This window comes from Indicator indicator, chromosome 3, assembly GCF_027791375.1.
Source record: "Indicator indicator isolate 239-I01 chromosome 3, UM_Iind_1.1, whole genome shotgun sequence".
Lineage (NCBI taxonomy): Eukaryota > Metazoa > Chordata > Aves > Piciformes > Indicatoridae > Indicator > Indicator indicator.
In genome coordinates, this window is record NC_072012.1 from 20,399,132 (window position 1) to 20,422,740 (window position 23,609).

General features: G+C 39.4%; 1 protein-coding gene across 3 annotated transcripts in view; it reads left to right on the forward strand.

Annotated features, from left to right (window-relative positions):
- The window catches only part of CACNA2D1 (calcium voltage-gated channel auxiliary subunit alpha2delta 1), a 354,317-nt gene that overhangs the window by 38,717 nt on the left and 291,991 nt on the right, over window positions 1–23,609 (forward strand). For all 3 annotated transcript variants that reach the window (XM_054399510.1, XM_054399509.1, XM_054399508.1), the window contains exon 2: window positions 13,467–13,548. In XM_054399510.1, the coding sequence (XP_054255485.1) occupies window positions 13,467–13,548 (82 nt within the window). The remainder of the gene's footprint in view (window positions 1–13,466; window positions 13,549–23,609) is intronic.

A 23,609-nucleotide genomic window follows, 5' to 3' on the forward strand; every position in this document is an offset into this window, starting at 1 on the left:
TGCATGTTTATATTAGTGTTTATATACTTATACCTTTCATCTCAGCCAACACTACATACTTAGGATGTAGTCATACAAATTACACCATTCTTAAGAATTTAATTACTTTGGTGCATAAATCAGGCACTGTTTTGCCTTCATTTTCTTTTCTTTTATCGAGAACGGGTTTTAGCCATCTCAAAGCATTTCTACACAGTGAAAGAACATTACTAACCTGTATTGGGTGTGCATTAATGCCTCTCCCAGTGTCTGATGCTAGTGCTGATTTTGCACTGCAATTGAGGAGAAGCTAGTGTTTTATGATGGCAGTTTATCATAAGCCACAGTTTAGAAATGTCTGATTTTGTTTTTTGCATTGTGAAAGTCATTTATTCACAGAAACAGAACCATAAAAGATTCATACACAATTAGGAGTTTAACTTGAGTAGAAATGTCAACATTTTTCTCCCCAAATGCTCGTCCCTGAAAGTACTCTTCTTTCCCTTGCAGGATGTACAGTAGCCTACATAAATCAAAGTATTAAGTTGATTAAATATTAAACACCGATTCTAAACTTTCGTTAAAGTGGTCTGTTACCTTTGTAACATTGAAAGCTATCTCATGTCTAAAGTTTCATCGGTTGTGCTGCAGGCAACAGATCTCACACAGCGCTACACTCTCCTATTTTAAATGAAAAGAAATTGTGTTTCTGCAGCATGCTTAGGAAGGAGTAGAAATGGATCAAATTTTGATTGTGCATGCTAAAGGCCTTTTAGACATCAGCTGATCTCAAAATGCTTTCCAGATAGCATTCAGCAATCATGATTGCTAGTAGAGAAAAGCACATGCTAATTTACAAATGGTGGGCGGTCAGATGTCTCTGTCTTTGTTTACCTTCTTCTATACTCACAGGGATTAGGGTGGTTGTAAATGTGGCCCATTCTCAAACTCTCACTTGAATTGAAGAAGGGCTTTTGTAGAGAGGCACACTGACAGTTTAGTGAAGGATTATTATTTTTTTTTTTCCAAAAAAGAAACGTGGAGGTTTAGATACTTGTGAAAGCTCCTGGACCATACACCCCATGATACAATCCTTAAGTGAAGTTCAAAAAGCCCAACTTGGGCACTTGTCTCCCCCATGCAGGCAGAAAATTCCAAAGAGGCACTTTAGAAAAACTAGAGAACCTAAAGCAGATGACAAAAGTACCCCTTAGATTGTCATTAAGGTAATGGAGGTTGAGTACACAGATCCTTTAGGCACTGAATGCCTCAGTCTTGTTCTAGGAAAACCTTCATAGACTTCATTTGTTCTCCAAAGCACTAAATACTGTGTAATGCTGCAGTAAGGATATAGTTTCTATCTTCAGAGTTAATCATGTAGCAGAACATAAAGGTGCGTGAGTCAAACAAACAGCTCATAATCAGTTCCAGATAAACATACTTTGACTGTCTGCGCATAAAGCACCTATTACTGCTGCCTAACTTTCAGACAACAACATCTGTTACCTTTGCCCCCTCCTGAAGCTGGGCTAATACTTAAAGGGCCATTGTAAGCTTTCTCAAATAACCTAGATAAAGCCAATGTAAAATAAAATTATTCTGAATATTACATTTAAGAATAAATAAATTTCAAACCACACTCTTCATTTTGAGTCCTGAGTAATGATTTCTGAATTCACTCCTTAAACAGCCTCTAAAATAGAAAAGAGATTAGTGAAGATGGTTTAGGAAGGGAAATAAAAGTATGTGTATTCATAAAAACTCAGCTCAGTGAACCTTCAAGACACTTGGAGGTGCCTCAAAGGACGTTGATCAGGTTATGAACAAAGCACACTTAAGAATCTGGCCCTGTTTGAACCCATCTTCTACATTCATCTAATGTAGTGTCTGTAGTCCACAGAGAAAAAAAAAAATCTAGGACCTTCCAATGCAACTTTGAAGTATTAATCAGAAACTAGGATGTCAGAGATGGGCAATGAGACAGACTTTAAAGCTGGCTTTGTGGTCACAGTGTAACAAATCAGTTTTTATCTGGAAAAGATTTTTACCTGCATTCTGTGCAGTCTAACCACATTCTTTGAAAAAAAAATGATTAATGGGTTGGTGCTTGTTGCAGGCAATTTTATTTGACTTGCACATGTTGACTTGTACATATTTGACTTGCACGGGTACTGCTAATTAATTAGAAATAGATCTATGTGAATATTTTGAAATAAGAAAGTGGCACACACCTTACCATGCTGTGCGGTTTGTTTAAACATGTAGGCGATAGAATAGGCAAGAAAAAACCTTGATAGGGAAACTACTAGCCTAACATGTCAGATGCACACAAAAATAAGGAAAAAATGTATGAAAAATATGCTTGTGAAGAAAATTGAATGACTGTCTGGCATAGGTATGGCTCTAGTGTTTCAGAACCATCTTTATGGTGAACATGAGAACACAGCTGTACCAAAGATTTTGCCTTCCCTTGTATCTGGAAAATGTCAGAGCTGTCAAGGCATTCAATGTATCCTTGGAATTTGGTATGTTTTCACAGCAAAAAGTGTGTTACAGTTATGACAATTAAGAGAAAAACAAAAACTGCACCTACTTTAAAAGGCTCCTCAGTCTTTCTACCCTAATGGTATTGACAGCCTTTTCACTGAGCAATTGGAAACTGCCTAGGGTAGCATATTAGAAATAAAATGAAGTTTTTAAAAAAGTTGAAATGTTCTCATTCACAGAGCTTTATCTTAATTAAGCAATTCAATCTTATAGTTCATGTTTTTTCAGTGTAAGAGCTGTCCCTTCATTCCCATTTTCTGTCATGATCAACTATTGCTCTCTTCAGCTTAGTGACACCCATCCAGATTCAATTTACCATAGTTGTTGCTATTTGAATCCCCTTCTTTCTCTCTTTTAATTTTATTTTATTTTAAAGTAAACCAATCCTTTCCTAGATCAATATCAGTGAGTCTGCAACTGTGTATTAAACTGTTGGTAGCGCACTCCCTTCAGTATACCTGTCATTACTGATTTGAATTAATACTTTTCATAATTAAATACTATTCATGACCTGTAACTTAAACCCCCAATACATTATACTGGGAAATGGAAACAGAGAAGGAGGTGCTGGGAAAGGAAACAGAATGCACTCTTGTTTTTTATCTGTTTTTCATAACACAGAGAGACATTATTTCAGCAATTGACTTTTTTTCTTTGCTCACTGTAATGACTGCTAGAGATACTGATTTAATCAACCAACCATGCAAGTGCAATGATTGTGAATCAGATCGTTGTGAAGCAACCAAATGTTTCACAGTAAATTGCCAAGGGATACCAGCTACCCTGCTCTGTTTTTACTCAAATAGATTGTCTTTTAAGCAGCTGCCTCATAAAAAGTCTTTGCTATGTATGGACCTTTAATCAAAATGTCACTAAATCCCGTGTTCTGGTATGCTTCATTTGAAACACAACCCATGCTCTTCTTTACTAAATTGTCTGGGGTAGACTCCAGCCACCATTAACCCTAGTAAGCAAAGACGGATGAAGCAGTGACAAAAAGCTTGTGTCAGAGCTGAGATCAGTTGTGCATGTGTGATGTCTTGATCTATTTGTACATCCCCCTTGGGGACCATCAGGCAATTAAGTTCACCCATTTCATACGCAGACCTTTCTGTACACTCTGATTTGATAGGAGAATGGGTAATTCCTGATAATGACTACTCCATCAATTCTATTACATTGTATTGATGCTTAATTAGGGAATGTGTTGAAATTGGGAAAGGGGACAAGTACAAGCGGGGGGACGGTTAACTCCCAAGTAAATGTCAGAGGCTTTTCCTTAATAGCCTGTCTTTTTAATGTGCATTGAATGCACTGACAAGCATTGTGGCCTCCTGACCTTAGGAGCATTTACCCTAGCCTGAGAAAGGAGAGCGAAGCCTCTTTGAGAAGACATTGTTTTAAAGCTGCATTACATTTAATGTCATTCTTGTTCAGCTTTACTGTGAACTGACCCTTACAGCCCTTTGGCCCTGCATGCACAGTTGGAAACCATTTCCATGCTTGAGCTTTCTGAATCAAAACGCTTGCAGTCTCCTCAAACAGACTTCAGAAAGTGAAGCCTGAATGTCATGAGCCTGTACTGTTATTTTCCTAGGATTTATACAAGTAATTTTTGAGCTATCAGTAAGAGTTCTTTTTTCTTTCAAAGAATGCAACTGTCACTCTAGTATCACTCTGATAGTGACATCTAGCTCCAGTTTCTGCAGATTTAGGAAAAATACTATGTATCACTATTGGAGGATTACAAATGTAGAGCAAAGCCTGCACAACTGTTCATAACTGAACCAGCCTGTGATCCTGACACTAGCTATTTCAAAAGGTTAATTTCATAAAGTGGAAGATTGAAATAAGATTTTGGTAGCTTCTGGTTCTTTACTGATTAATTGCATTGATTGCACTCCTGATATGCATCTGATCTGGCTAACATCCTGGAGAAACTTAGTCATAATTTTAATATATCTAAGGTTCACCTGCACCAGCCTCTGCAGACACTGTCCTGATCCTGGGATCAAGAGTCCTGACCTCCTCAGGGCTTGCTAACATTCAAAGAGTTCATGGATTTGGACCTCATATTGTAATGGACCATTTTCAAATCTGTTCTTAGGACACAACCACAGTGTGTGTGTGGGAACAGACTGATAACCTCTTGAATGGGAGGTTAGGAGAGGTATGGTCATTAGGTCGAGAGAGGTTCTCCTCCCTCTCTACTCTGCCCTAGTAAGGCTGCATCTGGAATATTGTGTCCAGTTCTGGGCCCCTCAGTTCAAGATGGACAGGGAACTCCTTGAGAGAGTCCAGCGCAGAGCCACGAAAATGATTAAGGGTTTAGAACAACTTCCTTATGAGGAGAGACTGAGGGAGCTGGGGCTCTTCAGCTTGGAGGAGACTAAGGGGTGACCTCATTCATGTTGATAGATACGTAAATGAGTGAGTGCCAAGAGGATGGAGGCAGGCTCTTCTTGGCGATGCCCAATGACAGAACAAGGGGCAATGGGTGGAAGCTGAGGCACAGGAAGTTCCAGGGAAACAGGAGGAAGAATTATTTCACTGTGAGGGTGACAGAATTCTGGAACAGGCTGCCCAGGGGTGTTGTGAAGTCTTCCTCTCTGGAGATATTCAAGACTTGCCTGGATGAGTTCCTGTGTGGCCTGGTATAGGTGATCCTGCTCTGGCAGAGGGGATGGACTGGATGATCTCTCAAGGTCCCTTCCAGCCCCTGACATTCTGTGATTCTGTGAAAAGAATGCATTGAGTATTTTCTCCTGTACTGTTATCCTTTTCAAATAGCCATTAATATGCATTTGCATCCCAGGAACCACAACATGCCAGCTGTGCCTTTAGCAAAAACTTAGTGTAAATCAGCACGACTTTGTGAAATTGAAAGAATTTAAAGACAGCATGGCTATGCTAATGTGATGTTAATTTCTGTAGAAACTTAATATTCTGTGTTAATCTTTTGCTTGTACAGCAATCTCTGCTTTGCATCTTTTGCATCTTTTGTTTTGATATGTGACTTTTTGTTTTAAATGGCAGCACTGAATGCAGATAGTGCTTATCTTTTAGAAGATGGAGTTTATTTAGGTGTTTCCAAATATATTTTTCTTCATCACTATAAACGTTGTTACTACACATGCCACAGCAGTGGCATTTTAGAGAGGTGACAGCTTTGCACATCGGAAGTCAGGCTCTGAAAGGAAGAATAGATTTGCAAATGAAAGAGCTGATTAATTTGGGTGTGCAGCTTTCAAGTAATATTCTCTGAAGTACACTGTACAACAAAAATTATTAAAGTATATAATCTTGAAAAACACAAATTAGAAGAAGAGTAACTTTACATTGATGGAGGACAGTCGAGGTAATTTTTTTTTTCTTAGATTACATGGGTTTATCAGAGGGAGGCATACTGCCATCTGATATAATAGATGTTTCATTTATGAATCCTTGTCATTATTAAACAAGAAGGACCAACCTCACAGAAAATTTCATTTGAAAGAAGGTTATAAAGTTTGATGCTTGGTAGCAAATAGCTCATATTTGTGTTAAAAAAAAGCTCTGCACTTTTTTTGCCAACCATTGTTGTTATTTCAGTGCATAAATGATTATAGAATATTTTCAAAATGAGTCTGACATTAAATGACCATTATAAATAATTTTATATTTCTATAATAATAATTTCATATGGAGTTGCAAGCAATACTTTCCCTGGGAGAAGGGACCCTGAAACATCATCTAATCCAACCCCCCATCCAAAGCAGAATCACCTGGGGCAGGCTGCAGACGAACACATCTCCAGGAGGGTTTTGAAAGTCTCCAAACAAGGAGACTCCACAACCCCTCTGGGCATCCTGCTCCAGTGCTCCAGCACCCTCACCATAAGGAAGTGTCTTCTCTTGTTGAAGTGGAACTTCCTGTATTCTAGTTTGTGCCCATTGTTCCTTGTCCTATCAATGGACACGTGCCTATCAAGGCACTGAAAAGAGCCTAATACCTTCCTCTGGACACCCACCCCTCAGATATTTACAGACATTGATAAGATCCCTTCTCAGCCTTCTCTTAAGACTAAACAGCCCCAAGTCTCTCAGTCTTTCCTCATAGCAGAGATGTTCAAGTCCCACAATCATCCTCGCAGCTCTCCATTGGATTCTCTCCAGCAGATCCCTGTTTCTCTTGCATTGGGGAGCCCAAAACTGGACACAGTATCCCAGGTGTGGTCTAAGCAGGGCAGAGCAGAGGGGCAGGAGAACCTCCCTAGACCTGCTGGACACACTTTTCTTAATGCACCCTAGGATGCTGTTGGCCCTCTTGTCCACAAGGACACATTGCTGTCCTATGGATAACTTACTGCCCACTAGGACTCCCAAGTTCTTTCTCCATGGATCTGCTTTCCAGCAGGATGACCCCTAGTCCGTACTGGTATCTGGTGTTACTCCTCCCCAGATACAGGACTCTGCACATGTCCTTACTGAACTTTGCCTTCACCCAGCTCTTCAGCCTGTGCAGATTTCATTGGATGGCAGCACAGGCACTCCTCCCAGTTTCGCGTCATCAGCAGACTTGCTGAGGGTCCACTCAATCCCCTCGTCTAGGTCACTGATGAAGATACTGAACAAAACCCAGTACTAAGCCCTGTGGAACACCACTAGCCACATGCTTCCAGCTGGACTCTGAGTGATCACAACTCTGAACGCTGTTGTTGAGCCAGTTTCTAATCCACCTCATGGTCCAATCATCTAACCCACTGTTCTTGAGTTTACCTACAAGGATATTACGGGAGATGGGATCAGTTTCAGTCTCCTTAGTGGAGTATCTCTACTAGAATAATGAATATAGTCCAGATTGCCTTGGACACTCTTTAAATATCAGTTATCAGGGGTGAGCAGAGAGGAGGACAGGTATCTTAGATGCAGTTCTGGGGGAACTCCAGTGGGGCCAAATACACCCAGATCTCTCCAATAGCTGCTTCTCCATCTATAGCGTATGCTATATGCTATGCCATGTGATAGACTACCACAATTTAAAATAAAATTGACTACATTTCATCTAGTACAGATTAGAAACAAATTAGGGATTTTTGTTTTGTAATTTCTTTTTCTCAGCCACAAAACTGCTAACTAGATTTTGAGGGTTTGATTGTTTCTTCAGTACTAATGTATACATGGTACTGGATGTACATCTGATTGCAAAAAGCTTTAATAAAACACATCTGAGGACTTCTGACAGTCATTTGAGCTGAAAATGTGTTATGTCTTTTCTGTTAAACTGTTTCAGCTCTATAATCTTTAGTAATTAAACATAGTAACTCTTATGTTGTTCTTTCTACAGTTTATAGTAATTTTGCAGCTGATTCTATGTCAGAATTACATTAAAGATTGATCTTAAATTATTAAATGACACTTTGTGCAACAGTAATTTCCATTATGGAATATTTTTCATATTATTTGCTAGGAAACTTCTGACTACAAAAGAAAACTTTTGTCAAACTGAGAGGCAATATTTGTGAAGCAGATGCTGTAATTATGAACATGTGTGGCTAAACACCATTTAGCCACTTGGGTTACACTGAACAGATTTATAAAATAACAATAAATAAGCTGATCCTGGCTTTTGAAAGTGAACACCATATTTAAAGGAATTACTTGGTCACTTCTTTTTAACAGCTGGATGCCTTGGAGATTCTACCACATACTTGCTTGCATGGAAGGTGATCATAAATAAAGAACTGAACTGAACTATGAGGAGAGGATATTTCAGCCGGAGTGAGTAGCAGTGACAAGGTCCAGTCTCTGAGTCAGGGTGCCCAGGTGCATCTTTGAAGCCTTCTGACAGAGATATTTAACCAAGGTTTTGTTGGATGGTGATAGAAAAATGGCCATTCAAGCTGCTCCAGGGCTACAAAAGAGATGTTGTGGTGAAGGAGTTAGTAGGGCCTAGAAATTCTGAGTGGAGATGGAGAAAAGTTTTTGCTTTTCTAGGGACTGAGGCAAATGCTTAGCAGCTCATGCTGCCATCCAGTAAACACTTTCCATCCTGGAACGTGCCATTGGGACTCAATATTAAGAAACAAACCATTTGTAAGGACACAGGCAGTTACTGAGTTGTGACAAATCTACCCTTCACTTGCTAAGATCATTGACTTTGTCCTGAAGTCAGTGGCTGAAATCTCATCTCCTGAGCTGCTGGTCAAAATAATGTGGGGGTCACTTGCATCAATACTACATGACTGGGTTCCTGTTTGCTCTTTTAGCTGTAGTATAGAGGGTTTCCTTGAAAAGAGTGGTTAGTAGAGCAGATTCAAGACCTTGATCTGATAACCATGGGATTTTACTGATCTTTGCATCAGTCTCTCCATATGCAACCCTTTCCTTTCCCTGATTAGAATCAGTGGGATGTTAGCATATTATGACCATTTATTCAGTATTTCACAAAACCTGCCTTTATTACTCTTTCTCTCTAAATCTATCCATCTGCCCACATACCTGAAATACAAGTACTGTCAGCTTAATAGGTCATCAAAATATATGGTGATATTAAAGCCCAGTAGTTTTGCAGTAGGTGGTATAAATGCAGCAACATAGACAATTTCTGTGTAGAAGGCTAGTATTTCTCTTGTAACATATGTTCTTCTTTCAGTTGCTTTCTACAAATTACAATAACAGTTTCTGTTTGCCCTTTTAGTGTTGCCTAAGAGAGACAAAGAATGGCTGAGAATCCTGCTTTTATGATAATTTTGTAGCCTTTCCCCTCTCTTTCATTGGCAGCAAATCTTCTAAAAAGCATCTGATCCTGAAAGTGAAGGTTTTTCTGAGCAAGAAAAAAGAGTGGGGTTAGCTTAAAGAAACACCACAAGGTTTGCTCTCTCACTCCTTCTGAGTTTAATTTCATTTATCTTCATTTGCCTAACACCAGTTTTCTACTGAATTAGGGACAATCTGTTATGTATTTTTTTCCTTTTCAATAACCTAAGAAATATTGACCTATTTTGAAAAGCATTTCTCCTCCTTTTGCAACTTGCAGCTTTCATTACTTCAATTGCTATTTTCATACTCAAGAAGCATTTAGAAATATGAGCAAAATGTAAGCTTAACTGGGGAGAGATGGCACCTCTTTAGCTTGTAAGACTAAAGCGTAAGTCAGCTAATAGACCTTAAATTAATATGAGTGGCCTACAAAGCTAAGTCAGGTAATTACATGAACCTATTTTCTTGAAGTCAGCAGGAAAAAAAATGCATCAGTTTCAGCAGGAAAAAGGTTATATGCAGGCTGTCCTACATCTAAATATCCTGTAGTTTTTTAACCCTTATAATTGAGCAGTGCTCTGTTCTGCAAGTGCATCAAGAAAAGTGTGTCCAACAGGTCTAGGGAGGTTCTTCTCCCCCTCTACTCTGCCCTGGTGAGACTACACCTAGAATACTGTGTCCAGTTTTGGGCTTCCCAGTTCAAGAGAGACAGGGACCTGCTGGGGAGAATCCAACGGAGAGCTACGAGGATGATTAGGGGACTTGAGCACCTCCCTCATGAAGAGAGACTGAGAGACCTGGGGCTATTTAGTCTTGAGAAGACTGAGAGGGGATCTCTCACCAATGTCTATAAATATCTGAGGGGTATCAAGTGGAGGGGACCAAGCTCTTTTTGGTGTTGCTCAATAATAAGACAAGAAACAACAGGTACAAGCTAGAACACAGGAAGTTCCACCTCAACATGAGGAAAAACTTCTTTATAGTGAGGGTGACGGAGCAATGGAACAGGCTGACCAACGAGATTGTGGAGTCTCCTTTTCTGGACTCTGGATGCATTCCTGTGCAGACTACCGTAGGTGATCCTGCTTTGGCAGGGGGTTGGACCTGATGATCTCTGGAGGTCCCTCCCAAGCTCTAATGTACTGTGATACTGTTATATAGTTTGGTATCCATAACATTAACCTAAAAAATTAGATTTCAATGAAGTGAAAAGAAAGATTTCTTAGTCTAGCACCTGCTATATTATATTCTGTTCAGAGTGTGACTAGGGATGTACCTGTGAAAATCCTCTGACTTCAGGAAATATAATTGTCTTACTTTAAAAGGAAAAAAAAAAAAAGAGAAAAGAAAAGAAAGAGAAGAACAACAACAAAACAAACCACAAAAATCCACACAGGCTGTGTTATCAAAATAGCTGATTGGCTAATAGTGTAATGTGGATGGATGGCTCTGTAGCGTTCTGGCTGTTTTCTTCATCAGTGATCACAGTCCAGGCAACAGCAGCAGGGTTTTACCTTCCAGTTCCCCACTAAATGACCCGTGTCTGGCTGTGTTTAATCAGACAGTCCCCTTCATCATTCAGATCACTTAGAAGATGCATACTCCTTTTTCTAGCCTTTGCTTTAGAGGGGGAAAACTTGTGTGTGGGAGAAGAGGGTTAAAATCAATTGTACTGCAAAATGTAATCACCTTTCAGTGGAACATCCATTGCAATGTTCCTGTCAAACTAATAATGATAGGAACAAACTAACCTTTTGTACAGGCTTTTTGTTGGTGCCCTTTGCAGCAGACCACTGCTTCTTTAAGTCATGGGAGCTCACGTTTGCTGTGACAGCTTTCCAATTGCTGAATAAACTCTGACCATGAGCAGCTGTCAAACAGCTATTGCACTACAGGCTTCAGGTAGAAGGAACACCAGAAAACATTTCAGTGCCTAAAGGCTCATTTCATTTTTTTAAAGATACATGGTTTTGAAGTAGTACAATGAGATAATATGATGCCTTAATTAGGGGGAAAAAAAAGTTTTGTTTTTGACATTCTTTCAAATTTTCCCATGAAAGTTTTACAATATCATTGTGAAATTTCTGAAAAACCATCTATGAGGAGTGTGATATATCTCAAATATACACTTCTGTCAGGTGACAAGATGGGATAATTGAGGTGTGGAAATAGTGACATTAGGCTTTATAAGTAATAGTAATGATGCTATTTAAAATCTTGAGAGAACGCAAGAGTAATTCTACTGAGCTTCTTTAGAGTTGTAGAATCCCATTTTATCATTTGGACTTTTGATAATGATCTAGAAAAGCCCTTCTGAAGTTATTTTTTATCATGGCCAGCAGATGGAAAGAAGTGATTCTACCACTTTATTGTGCTCTTGTGAGGCCTCACCTGGAGTATTGCATCCAGCTCTGGAGTCCTCAAAACATAGGAAGGACATGGACATGATGGAGTGGGTCAGAGGAGGGCCACAAAAATGATCAGGGGGATGGAACTCTGCTGTGAGGACAGGCTGAAGGAGCTGGGGTTGTGTAGCCTGGAGAAGAGAAGGCTCTGGAGAGACCTATTAGTGGCTTTCTAGTATCTGAAAAGAGGCCTACAAGAAGGCTTCAGAGGAAAAGTTTCCAAAGTCCTCTAGTGCTAGGACAACGGACAATGCTTTGAAATTAGTGAAGACAAGATTGAGATTGGATGTTAGGAACAGGTTCCTTGCCATGAGTGTGGTGGAACACTGGAACATGACAGGTTGCCCAGGGAGGTAGTTGAGACCCCATGCCTGGAGATATTCAATGGTGAGTCTCAATAAGGCTCTGAGCAACCTGATCAAGTGGAGGATGTCCCTGCTCACTGCAGGGGGTTTGGACTAGATGGTGTTCTCTTCCAACTTGAATAATTTTATGATTCTATGAGTCTATGGTTATGTTGGACACTGCTGTACTTGCTACTGCACAAGCAAGTCTGAAAAGGGCAGTTTCCACTACAGAGGGTCTTATTGGGTAAAAGGAGTATTCAAGACAATCACCTTTTTAGGTGAATATACAGCAAGTACTGGAAGAATCATCAGTATTTACATTTAACCTACAGCTGAGGTGGAAAATTGCCATTAGATTGGAACGAAGGTGGACTTTTTCCTATTGCTGTTTACAGACTGATACTGTCTGCCCTAACCTGCCTCAAAATGAAGCATGTAGCCTAGTTATGCTGGAGAACCTGAAATGGGAATCAAAATAGTTGTAGCACTACACTAGAGGAAATGTAGGAGATAATACATAAGAAATATTTATTGAAAAGCAAGAATATTTTTGCAAGTTAAAAGGAAAATTATTTCATTGATATGTAATAGAGGTAATAAGTAATTCATGTTTTTAAGGGTAACTTTTTCCTAACTAATCTATGTTCTCATCACTCCAGCTTCCTTTTAGAGAAAAGAGTAATACATACAGCAAAAATACAAAACAATAAGAAATTAAAAAGTCAATTTAAAAATCAATCCTCCCTGAAACAACACCCAGAAGCTTTATAACTGAAATGAATCATAGAAAAAAAAAAAAAAAAAAAGAAATTGCAGCATATTCAATTATTTCTTTTATGCTTTTTGTGGTAGGTTGAAAATTCCCCCCCCCCAGCATTAAAGGCATAGTCTAAAACTACCACACTTTTGAAAACACATTTGGGTAACATGCATCTCTTTCACACCTTTCATACACCTCATTCTTTCACACATAAAAGTTGGAAGTATTTAAAAATGGAAGATGATGGCATTATTTTGGTTTCTTCATACTCGTAGGACAGGTAAATCGTCCTGGCAGGCAATGTCCCAGCTCTGTTGAAGTGGTCTAAGTTAGGTTGTATTGCCTTTGGAAACAGAACCTGGCATCTGTAAAAAAAAAAGGCTACAGCTGATAGTGAAGGCTGTCCTGGAGAGCATCAGGCAAACTCCAGCTAATGAAAAATAAAAGAAAAAGCAAGTGGCTTAGATCTGAGCCGATGAAAAAGAACATTATGGAGGTGTAGTTTGAATATTTTAATCTGTTCCAAGCTTGTTATTTTTCAGCAAAGACAAGTCTTCTGCATTTTGTATTCAATTTTATCATTTTTTTATGTGATGTTTTGACCAATTCTTAATCTACATTATTGTTTGCAAGTTCCGTTTCCCACTGATCTGATTGGATGTCTCTCTTTTCTTTTTGGTTTGTGTAGGATAAAGTCATGGGTAGATAAGATGCAAGAAGATCTCGTAACATTAGCACGAACTGCAAGTGGAGTGGACAAGCTTGCTGAGGTGAGTAAGACACACCTTAGACTGCAGTAACTAGAAAATGAAGTGAATGGTGTGCATCATCTGAGCATCACAAACATTTCATCCTAATATAGTAAAAAGATTTTTGGGAATTAAACTCTGCAGTGCTTAATGAGAGAGAAATGACTAACACAGACATCCATTGATTCAGTCTCTTAAGGTTTCAGTGCTTGCTAATATTTAATCAGCTTTGCAGTATCAGATATAAAGCTTCTCACTGGTGCAACACTTCCACCTGAAGCAAGTGCTTTTATGTTATTTGTTTGTCAAACATGGTATCCAGGAAGCAACCTTTCACAGCAGTGGAAAACTCTACTCTCTATTAACAAGGGAGACTTGCTAACACAAGTGGTTTTCTGACATGTATTCACTGAAATGAAGAATCATTTTGTTAGATGAAATGTAGATGAGAATGAAAACTACTTTTAATCATCTGTTCCAATTTAACTCAATGTGTGTTTTCGGGAAAAATTAAAAATCTTCTGCTATTAAGATTTTTCTTTTTTGTTGTTTTTACTCTATTCCATTCATGGAAGGTAAAAAGACACTGGAACTTGCAGAAGAATAAAATCACAATTCAGAAATATCAGGGTTATGCTGCCTGTACAACTTTGTGTGTAAACATCGTGATCCAGTATGCAACCACTTGATCATGCAGATCTCTCACCTTATCCCTGTACAAGTCCCATGGCTCCTTCTGTCAACTGATGGATCCTTGGGTTGGTATAGAACTCAATAATGAAGGGAAATGTTGCTATTACATCAGGAAAATAAGTTATCTGGTCAGTCAGCACAAGCCCTTGGTGCTGGGGAGCTGAATATGTGATTTGGTTTTCAGAAGTCATAATACCCCCAAATGATCCACGAAATAAATAGTAGCAGTATTTCAAAGATATCATTAAACACACAGAAAGAGTTGTGAAGTTTCTCAGAGCTGTCACTGTATATGAATGTATTCCTTTGATCTTAATTTCTTTTTACCCGGACATCCACATGTCTCACAAGAATCCTGTTCCAGAAGGACATTTTCTCTTTAATTAATATAAGAGGCTAGATGAGTAGCTAGTTTAGATGAGATAACCATTGTCCTATAGAAGGCAGGGCTGCATCACTGCATGTACATGAGAAACATGAATAAAGATTGCAGAGATTATTTTAGTTCTAGCCTTTCTTAGTATTCAGATGCTTCATATTGCAATTCAGTTTAAGACAGATATTTTTAATGCACTTTTTAAACTTGGAAAATCCCCAAAAAACTGCAAAAGAAGTCTTTAAATCCTAATACAGAACATCAAATTGATACACATGGTTTTCCACTATAAGATCTCAGTAACACACAAATGTCTGTCACTTGAGTTTTCTGAGGAGCAGTGAGATCTATCCAGCGTGGAACGCTGATGGGAGTTTTGGAGGTGGATTTCAATCGTATCTGTTGATAGAGAACAAGGCTTGAGAATCATGTTTCTGTCCAGGTTCTGGTTTTCCCCTTTGTGAGAAGCTGGAGCAGCCACAGCCAAGACAGACATTTGAAGCAGTCAATGTGGTATTTGATACCACACTACATCATGCCTGCTATATAAGGGAAGGGCTGGCCAGGCAAACATGGGTGCTTTGACTGTGGTGTGGGGACAGGATCTGGCAGACAGGACAGGAGAGGAAAGGAAAGGCCAGACTATGGTTATCAGTGCTGCATTTTGTATCACTCCCTTTATATACTATTTCATTAGTATTATTGCTCTTTCTGATTGTTTTTGTTCTACTAAATCTTCCTTATGTCAACCCATGGGGTTTTGCCTTTTTCTCCTGATTTTCCTTCCCATCCCACTGGGGAATGGGGTGGCAATTGTGTGGGTGGCTGCATGAGGCTTGGCTGCTGACTGGGCCTGAACCACAATACTCCTACTTTGACATGCCAATCTTTTGCCCTTTGCTCTTTGTTTATTTTTCATTTCCTCTTTCTCCCACTGCTTAGATCACAGTGGTGTAGAGGTCACCTGAGAGACCACAAGTATGAGCTTTACCTGCAGAGGGGATGTGATGTTCTCCATAAGTGGTGGTCTCCTGTGTGTAATTTCTCAGGAGTTTATCTGATAAAGTCTTGCAGTGACCTGCATGTGTTTTTCAAGCTAAAATTACTTAAACATATAGAAGTAAAAAGTGTATCTTTGAAAACAGATGTGGATTTTTAAATCTAGAGTGGAAGTGATATAGGGTATTTCACAGGACAAGGAGTTAGAGAGAACTTCTAACCTGAGCTAAATGATGAGTTAATTTCTCAACCATTTTGCCCAGGGTTTACGTGCAAAGGTGACATAGTGAAATAGATGAAGAGAAGCCAAGAGATAGATACTGTCACTCACTATTTTTTTTTCCCCCTGAGAAAAATTTCAGTTTATGTAGTTAACATTCAGCAGACTTTACAAGCTGCTAAAACAGTTTTATCCTGCGAACTGCTGGGCAAACATAATAATATGTAGTGCTACCAGCTGTACTTAAAGTATAACACAGTGACATTCACACTGAGAAAAAGCCATTAGTCTGCAAATACTGTAGGTGAGTTTCTTTTTTGAAAGAAAAAATACAGCACCCATGAAGCAGATAAATTATCTCAGAGGGTAACTATGAGGTGATCAATACATGCTTGTAATCCTAGAATTAAAAGCATGAAAGGGGGATGTTTTCTCATAAAATGTCCCCTTTATATCAAAGCCATTTGTTTGACCTTAATTGTATGATGCTTTTCTCTAGCTGCAAGGTTTTAATTAGCTCCCTTGCCTGTAAAGCACTGTGAGGTATACGTCACGCAATTTTTTTCCTCTGTCCTCAGGTTTACAAACTATTTTCACTTTCCTATTTCTGAATTATATGCTTTTATTATGCCTTAAAACTTGGTCAGATTTCTTCTGAAATGGGACCACAATCTTGGAAAAGTGAAGACTACAAGCCATTAAAACCAGCATGCTTGCATGCCTGTCACATCTATTCACAGAACTTCAGTTTCTTAAGCTTTAAAACTACTTCACAGTCAGACTGAATTTTCAGTTTTGATTCTGACTTATTGCATCTTCTAACTATTTAGACCAAGTCTGTAGTCTTCATGCTTTTGGAAACTTCAAAAAAATATATACAATTATTTTGGTTCTTTTTCTGCCCCTTCTCCCTCCAAAGTCAGAATGATAACAGAAACAGAAAGGTTAAAATGCTTCCATTGTAAACTATTAGAAATTGTTTTCTGCAAACATCTGCAGTACCAGAGCGTGTATTGTTGCAAAGCTGTACTTTAGTCAGAAAGATTCTCTGGTAGAAGAAATGTCTTTCCTTGTTCTAATTTTAATTTGGCTAAGTGATGAGGTGAAAGCACATAGTGAGGATGCGTAACACATGATAACCATTTCACAGCCTGGTCAATTTCTTCTTGGACTCAGGGAAAAAAGATCCCACTGGTTCAGGTGAAGCTACAAGCTATTTCTGCATTATACAATTGAGTCTTCTATTAACATCTCTAAAGGGACAAGGATAGCATAATTCCTACATTCTCATCTGAAGTGAATTGCTTCATCAAAATCAGGGTTTCTTCAATCATGCAAGTTCATAGTTGTCCCACAACTTATTGAAGATATCTTAGGGTTCATCAGTGCTATATGTGTTTGCATGTGCATTAGATGTCTGTGGGTCTTAATGCTGCAGGAACCAATACTATGGCGTTATTCAGCCTAGAGAAGAGAAGACTCTGTGGGGACCATAGAGCTGCCTTCCAGTACCTGAAGAGATCCTACAGGAAGACTAGGGAGGGACTTTTCATAAGGGTGTCTAGTGACATGCCAGGAGAGCAGGTTTAGACTGGATCTTAGGAAGAAGTTCATCAGAATGAGAGTACTGAGACTCTGGAGTAAATAGCCCTGGGAGGCTGTAAATGCCTTCCCCATGTGGGTGTTCAAGGCGAGGCTGGATGAAGCCTTGAGCAGCCAAGTCTAGTTGAGAGGTGTCCCTGTCCATGTTGGGGAAGTTGGAGTAGGTGATGTGTAATGTCCCTTCCAATGTAAGCCATTCTATGATTCTGTGGTCAAACTGTGAAATATTTTATCCTGGTTATCATGGAGATGCACTGGAACACTGCCCGAAGTCTCAATTTGATTTCAGAATGGGAGTGCTTTTGACCAGGGAGAATGTAAAACTGATGTAATAGGTACTTCCAAAGGAATAAAGAAATTCAAAGCTAAACAACCATTAAACTCAAGTGAGGGATCTGTTAGGGCAAGGGCAGATCTATTGAGATCAGTACCTATGTAAACTAGGAAAAATCTGAAAAATAAATATCTTAGTAGCAATAATGACAGCAATATAATGCCTGTAGTAAGTAAAATAGTAAAAGAAAGCTTGGATGCCATTAAATTAGAAGCTCTGTGTTGAGGCTACCCTTATCCAGTGCCTTAACCAAGCAAATCAGTATAACTGGAGTAGAAGGAAAAAGAAAAAATTGGTATTTCTAAGAAAAGGAGAGGCAAGTGAGAACTGAGTTTATTATGGTGCACAAAGAAAATATAATCTTTAATGTATAGATGCATCTTTACTCACTATTTGATATCTGTTATGCAAATAGAATCCTGGTCCAACCAATCACCTCAGCTAGGGTTTTCATTTTTCCAATTAGCACTTTAATTCTAGATCAGTTTTCCTCTGAATTACTTGTGGTTAATTACTGCTTTGCTGGTATGAATCAACACAAATACTAATAACATCTAAATGTATGTTCTGTGATCAGCAGACTGATGGTGTTTAAAGTGTAGTTCCTCCTTGTCTCCTTCAAGTCTTATTTATACTATCTGGGAATGGTATCAAAATGGTCTTCCAAAAATAGTCTTCAAGTACATTTTTAAATACTGCTTTTTTGGACATTACTGGGAGTTTAGGCAGGATCTGGGAGAACTCCAACTTGGATTTAATACCGATGTGATATCCTTATTACAGTAATGCAAAGATTGCTTCAATGAGGCAGGAAGTCAGGATTCAAGATGCCAAAATACTCAGCTGGTTGAAAACTGGCAGACCTCCACTGACTATTTAAGCAACTAACCTGGAGAGTACCTTGGGAAGCAGCCCTTAAGAACAAAGAGGTCCAGGAACTCTTGAAGGCACAGGAACGGGCTGTCCCAATGTGCCAAAAGACCTGGATGGGCAAGCATCTTTTGAAGGAATTAAGGGGGGAAAAAAGAGGGAATATCTCCTTTGGAAAGGGGGGAAGGTAACTCGTGATATGTTTAAGGAAGTTATTAGTTCATGTAGGAGAAAAATTAGAGAGGCAAAAGCCCAGTTAGAACTTAAATTAGCCACTTCTGTAAAGGACAATAAAAAGCATGAAGAACCTCCACTCTACTGGACTCAGAGGGAAATATCGTAACTAAAGATGAGGAAAAGGCAGAGGTGCTAAATACCTTCTTTGCCCAAATTTTCAACAGTACTGGCCTCCTGAACTGGTTGATGGGGTCAGGGAGCAGTACAGTCCCAGTGTAATCCAGGAGGAAGAAGTTAGAGACTTGCTGAGCCACTTGGATACTCACAAGTCCATGGGACCAGATACGATCCATCCTAGGGTACTGAAAGAGCTGGCAGATGAGTTCACAAGCCACTGTCCATCATTTACCACTTGTCCTGCCTCACTGGAGAGGTCCCAGATGACTGGAAGCTGGCCAGTGTGATGCTCATCCACAAGAAGGGCCGGGAGGAGGAGCCAGGGAATTCCAGACCTGTCAGCCTGACCTCAGTGCCAGGCAAGACTGTGGAGCAGATTGTCTTGAGTGCAATCACACAGCACCTACAGGATGGACAAGGGACCAGGCCTAACCAACATGGATTTAGGAGGGGCAGGTCCTGCCTGATCAATCTGATCTACTTTTATGATCAGGTGACCCGCCTGGTGGATGTGGGGCAGGCTGTGGATGTAGTCTACCTGGACTTCAGCAAGGCCTTTGACACCGTCCCCCATGGCAAACTCCTGGCCAAACTGGCAGCCTGTGGCTTGGACAGCAGCACTCTGCACTGGGTTAGGAACTGGCTGGAGGGCCGAGCCCAGAGAGTGGTGGTGAATGCTGCCACATCCAGCTGGCAGCCTGTCACTAGTGGTGTCCCCCAGTGTTGGGGGGGATCAGTGTTGGGCCCCATCCTGTTCAATATCTTTATTGATGATCTGGATGAGGAGATAGAGTTCACCATTAGTAAGTTTGCAGACGACAGCAAGCTGGGAGCAGGTGTTGATGTGTTAGAAGGTAGAAGGGCTCTGCAGAGGGACCTTGACAGGCTGGACAGATGGGCAGAGTCCACCAAGATGGCATTCAACAAGCCCAAGTGTCAGGTTCTGCACTTTGGCCACAACAACCCCATGCAGTGCTGCAGGCTGGGCACAGAGTGGCTGGAGAGCAGCCAGGCAGAAAGGGACCTGGGGGTACTGGTTGGCAGTGTGCCCAGGTAGCCAGGAAGGCCAATGGCATCCTGGCCTGCATCAGAAATAGTGTGGCCAGCAGGAGCAGGGAAGTCATTCTGCCCCTGTACTCAGCACTGGTTAGACCACACCTTGAGTACTGTGTCCAGTTCTGGGCTCCTCAACTTAAGAAGGACATTGAGATACTCAAACATGTCCAGAGAAGGGCAACAAGGCTGGTGAGAGGTCTCAAGCACAAGCCCTATGAGGAGAGGTTGAGAGAGCTGGGGTTGTTTAGCCTGGAGAAGAGAAGGCTCAGGGGAGACCTCATTGCTCTCTACAACTACCTGAAGGGAGGCTGTAATCAGGTGGGGGTTGGTCTCTTCTCCCAGGCAACCAGTGACAGAACGAGAGGACACAGTGTCAAGCTGTGCCAGGGGAAGTTTAGGCTAAAGGTAAGGAGAAAGTTCTTCACAGAAAGAGTAACTGGCCAGTGGAATGGGCTGCCCAGGGAGGTGGTGGAGTCACTGTCCCTGGAGGTGTTCAAAAAAAGACTGGATGCAGCACTTGGAGCCATGGTTTAGTTGTCTGGTGATAGGTTGGACTTGATGATGATCTCTGAGCTCTTTTCCAACCTGGTTGGTTCTGTGATTCTGTGGCTTCTGTGGATCATGATGATTTATTTTTGCTAAGAATCATATCATTTAATTTACAATTTAAACAGGTAAAATGTACTTTTGGAAAAAAAAAATCAACAAATCAAAGATTTTTACACAAGATACAGAGTTTATAGCTTGATCTTATTCTGTAGTTGTCCAGATGAAAAGGACATAATTTGGTCCTTCCTGTGATTTAAAAGATTTTTTTTCCCTAAAAGAGCAAAGGTAATGTTTATAAGAAGGTGTTGCATACCACCTTTAAACTTGAAAACAGGAAGACAGGACGGGCAGGCAAATATTTGTAAGGAGATACTAGAGGTCCAATGTGTTTCTTCAATTGTCTCTCAACAAAGACAGAACTTACTATATGCCCTTAAATGTTTTAAGTATTGTGTTTTTAAATAAAAAGAAAATAAAGTAATGTAGTTTTTATTTCAACCTAAAAAGGTTCCTATAATTTTATCTTACTCATGAACTCTCTGTTTTATCAGGTATTATGAAGCTGCCTGTATGAAATCTCACTAATTTATCACTAGGCATTTTGTCTTAGTAAATACAAAAAGCTGCAAAAAGTTCAAAGTCACATTCTACCTACAAACAGTTACCTTAGCTTGCACAGAAAATAATTGGAGAGCCTCCTGAACTACAGAACTTAAGTAAATATGTAGTCCCATTTTGATGGAAGTATGTGCAGCTTCCATTTTTACATAGATCTTTCAGGCAAAAACCCATGACTAAGCTAATTGACAGCTCTTTTAATCTAATAAATGACAAGTATGCTTCTGATTTCCAGCTCTTAAAGTACCTCTAGGGACAGGAGAGAGGAAACAGGGAACCCTGGAGTACCCAGGCCTCAGAGTAGAGCACATGCCTAATAGCAATGCGTGAGCTTGTCTGTTCTGAACTGATTGTTTTACATAAACACTGTATTAAAAATGTGGGTCTGTGTTAATAGCTTTGACATGACAAACACACTGGAGCTTCACTATGGCTGTTATGGCAAAAAGATACCATTATGTTCCAAGCAATGTTGTAATTGAACAGAACAGCAGAGAGGCATTTCCAAGGAAATCTACTCTGAATCTGTTTCCTTTTGGCTATACGGCTGAAAAAACAATCCATGCATGATTCTCATAAGGCGTACTGTTATTAAAGTCCCAAGAGCTGTAGAGTGAAACCACATAGGCTGCCTTGGCCTTTAAAATTATGTTCATACTGAGGCAGAAATACCATTTCTTCCTCAAAAAAAGAGAGCAAGCTACCTACAGATATTTGATATGTGGCAATGAGTTCCGTTCACAGGATGAGTCCACCAATGACTGTTAGAATTTTTTAATTTATTTTATCTCTTGAATGATGTTTTATAATAATTAGCTCTTTCTTGTCTACAACACTCAGCTGAGGTTTTGCATGAGCACATTTCATCCATTGCTCAGTGTGAGGTCTGTGTGCCTAATGCACAGATGGTGTGAGTCTGCTGAAGCACTGAGACTGGCAGCAGATTCCCAGTCCATGCTTTTAGCTTTTGAGGTCTTGGATCAGTCTCTAGAGTTTAACAGAGATGAATGACTTGTAAGAGAGACTGATCTCTAACTTCAACTGCCTTGGGGCAGGGTTGTTCAGGAAAGCTTCCTTCTGCCAGCAGGGATTATAAACTAGGTGTAATTTTCTGTTGGATTCCTTACAGACTTTACCTAAATTAGTACTGTATTCTAGAGGCTCTACAGACAGAGGCATGCTGCTGATTTACTACCTATAGAAGCTGTCATAGGTAGCTTGCCTTCCTTTTAACTATATAGAGGTCTGTGTAAGGGGAGAGTTTACCAGCTTTCTTGAACTTAATGTAAATTTTATATCTGGGTGATTTTTCTCTATTCTTATAGAGGATCTGAAATTCCTGCTTCAAAAGGTAGCTTGACAGATAAATCAGGAGTAAACTTTTTTTTTCTTCTTGTTTTCTAGGGTATTTAAGTAGCTTGTTTTTAAAAATTTTAAAGTTGATGGGATATATTAACAAAGGTTCTATATGAATTTGGTATTATTTATTAAAAAAACCCAAGTTCGTTCACAGAACTGAAATTTCCATTTATTTTTACCAGATTTATTATTTTAGAAATCCTGTGTCTATCAGTAGGATTCAGTCTGAATGTGCTTTAGCCAAAGGCAAAGAGTTTTGTATCTCATACTATTCTATGATAAACTACCAGATGGACCTAGGGAATATATGGCCACATTCCAGAATATAATACATTCCCCTTATTAAGGTTGAAGAAATGGAGAGGTTTATGATTAAGAAAAATAGAAAGAAGAAATAAGTGATCTAGATTTTATTTTTGTTAAGATGGTTTGCTTTTAAAAATAATAACCCAAATAAATGCGTTTGGTTTACATTTCTCTGGAGATCTTGTCTGTGGACTTTGTAAGTCTAAGTATTTTTTAAAAAATATTCTGATTATTATAGATTCTGATGCATTTGTCACTATTTTGACCTTGAATTTTAAGACACATCTGATTTTATATGAGTATAGTGGTATGCAGTCTCCATCCTTCTCCACCCCTGGAAGTGGAAAACTTAACTAATACAACAATGTTTATGGGCACAACTTGCATGACTGTAAAGCTGTTCACTGTGTGTCCTGGGTGTACTGTCCAGATCTCTAAGAATGGAAAACAAATGCTTAAATGAGTTGAATGTGGGAATTAAGGAAATTTTCGTATTCATTCAATAAATTGTGCTACCCAACGAGGTTCACAATGACTGACTGCAAAAGTCAGAAAAGCATTGAGTCCATTCTTTTCTCTTTGTGTTCTCAATGCAACAAAAAACTAAATCACTTTTTCTTTTTCATGTAAAATAAAAAAGATAAGACTTTTTACCCATATAAAACAATTACAGCTCCATTTTGGTGTCCACTTAATATGAAAATTTAAGCAAAATTGATGTTTTGAATTTGATGAAACATTTCCTG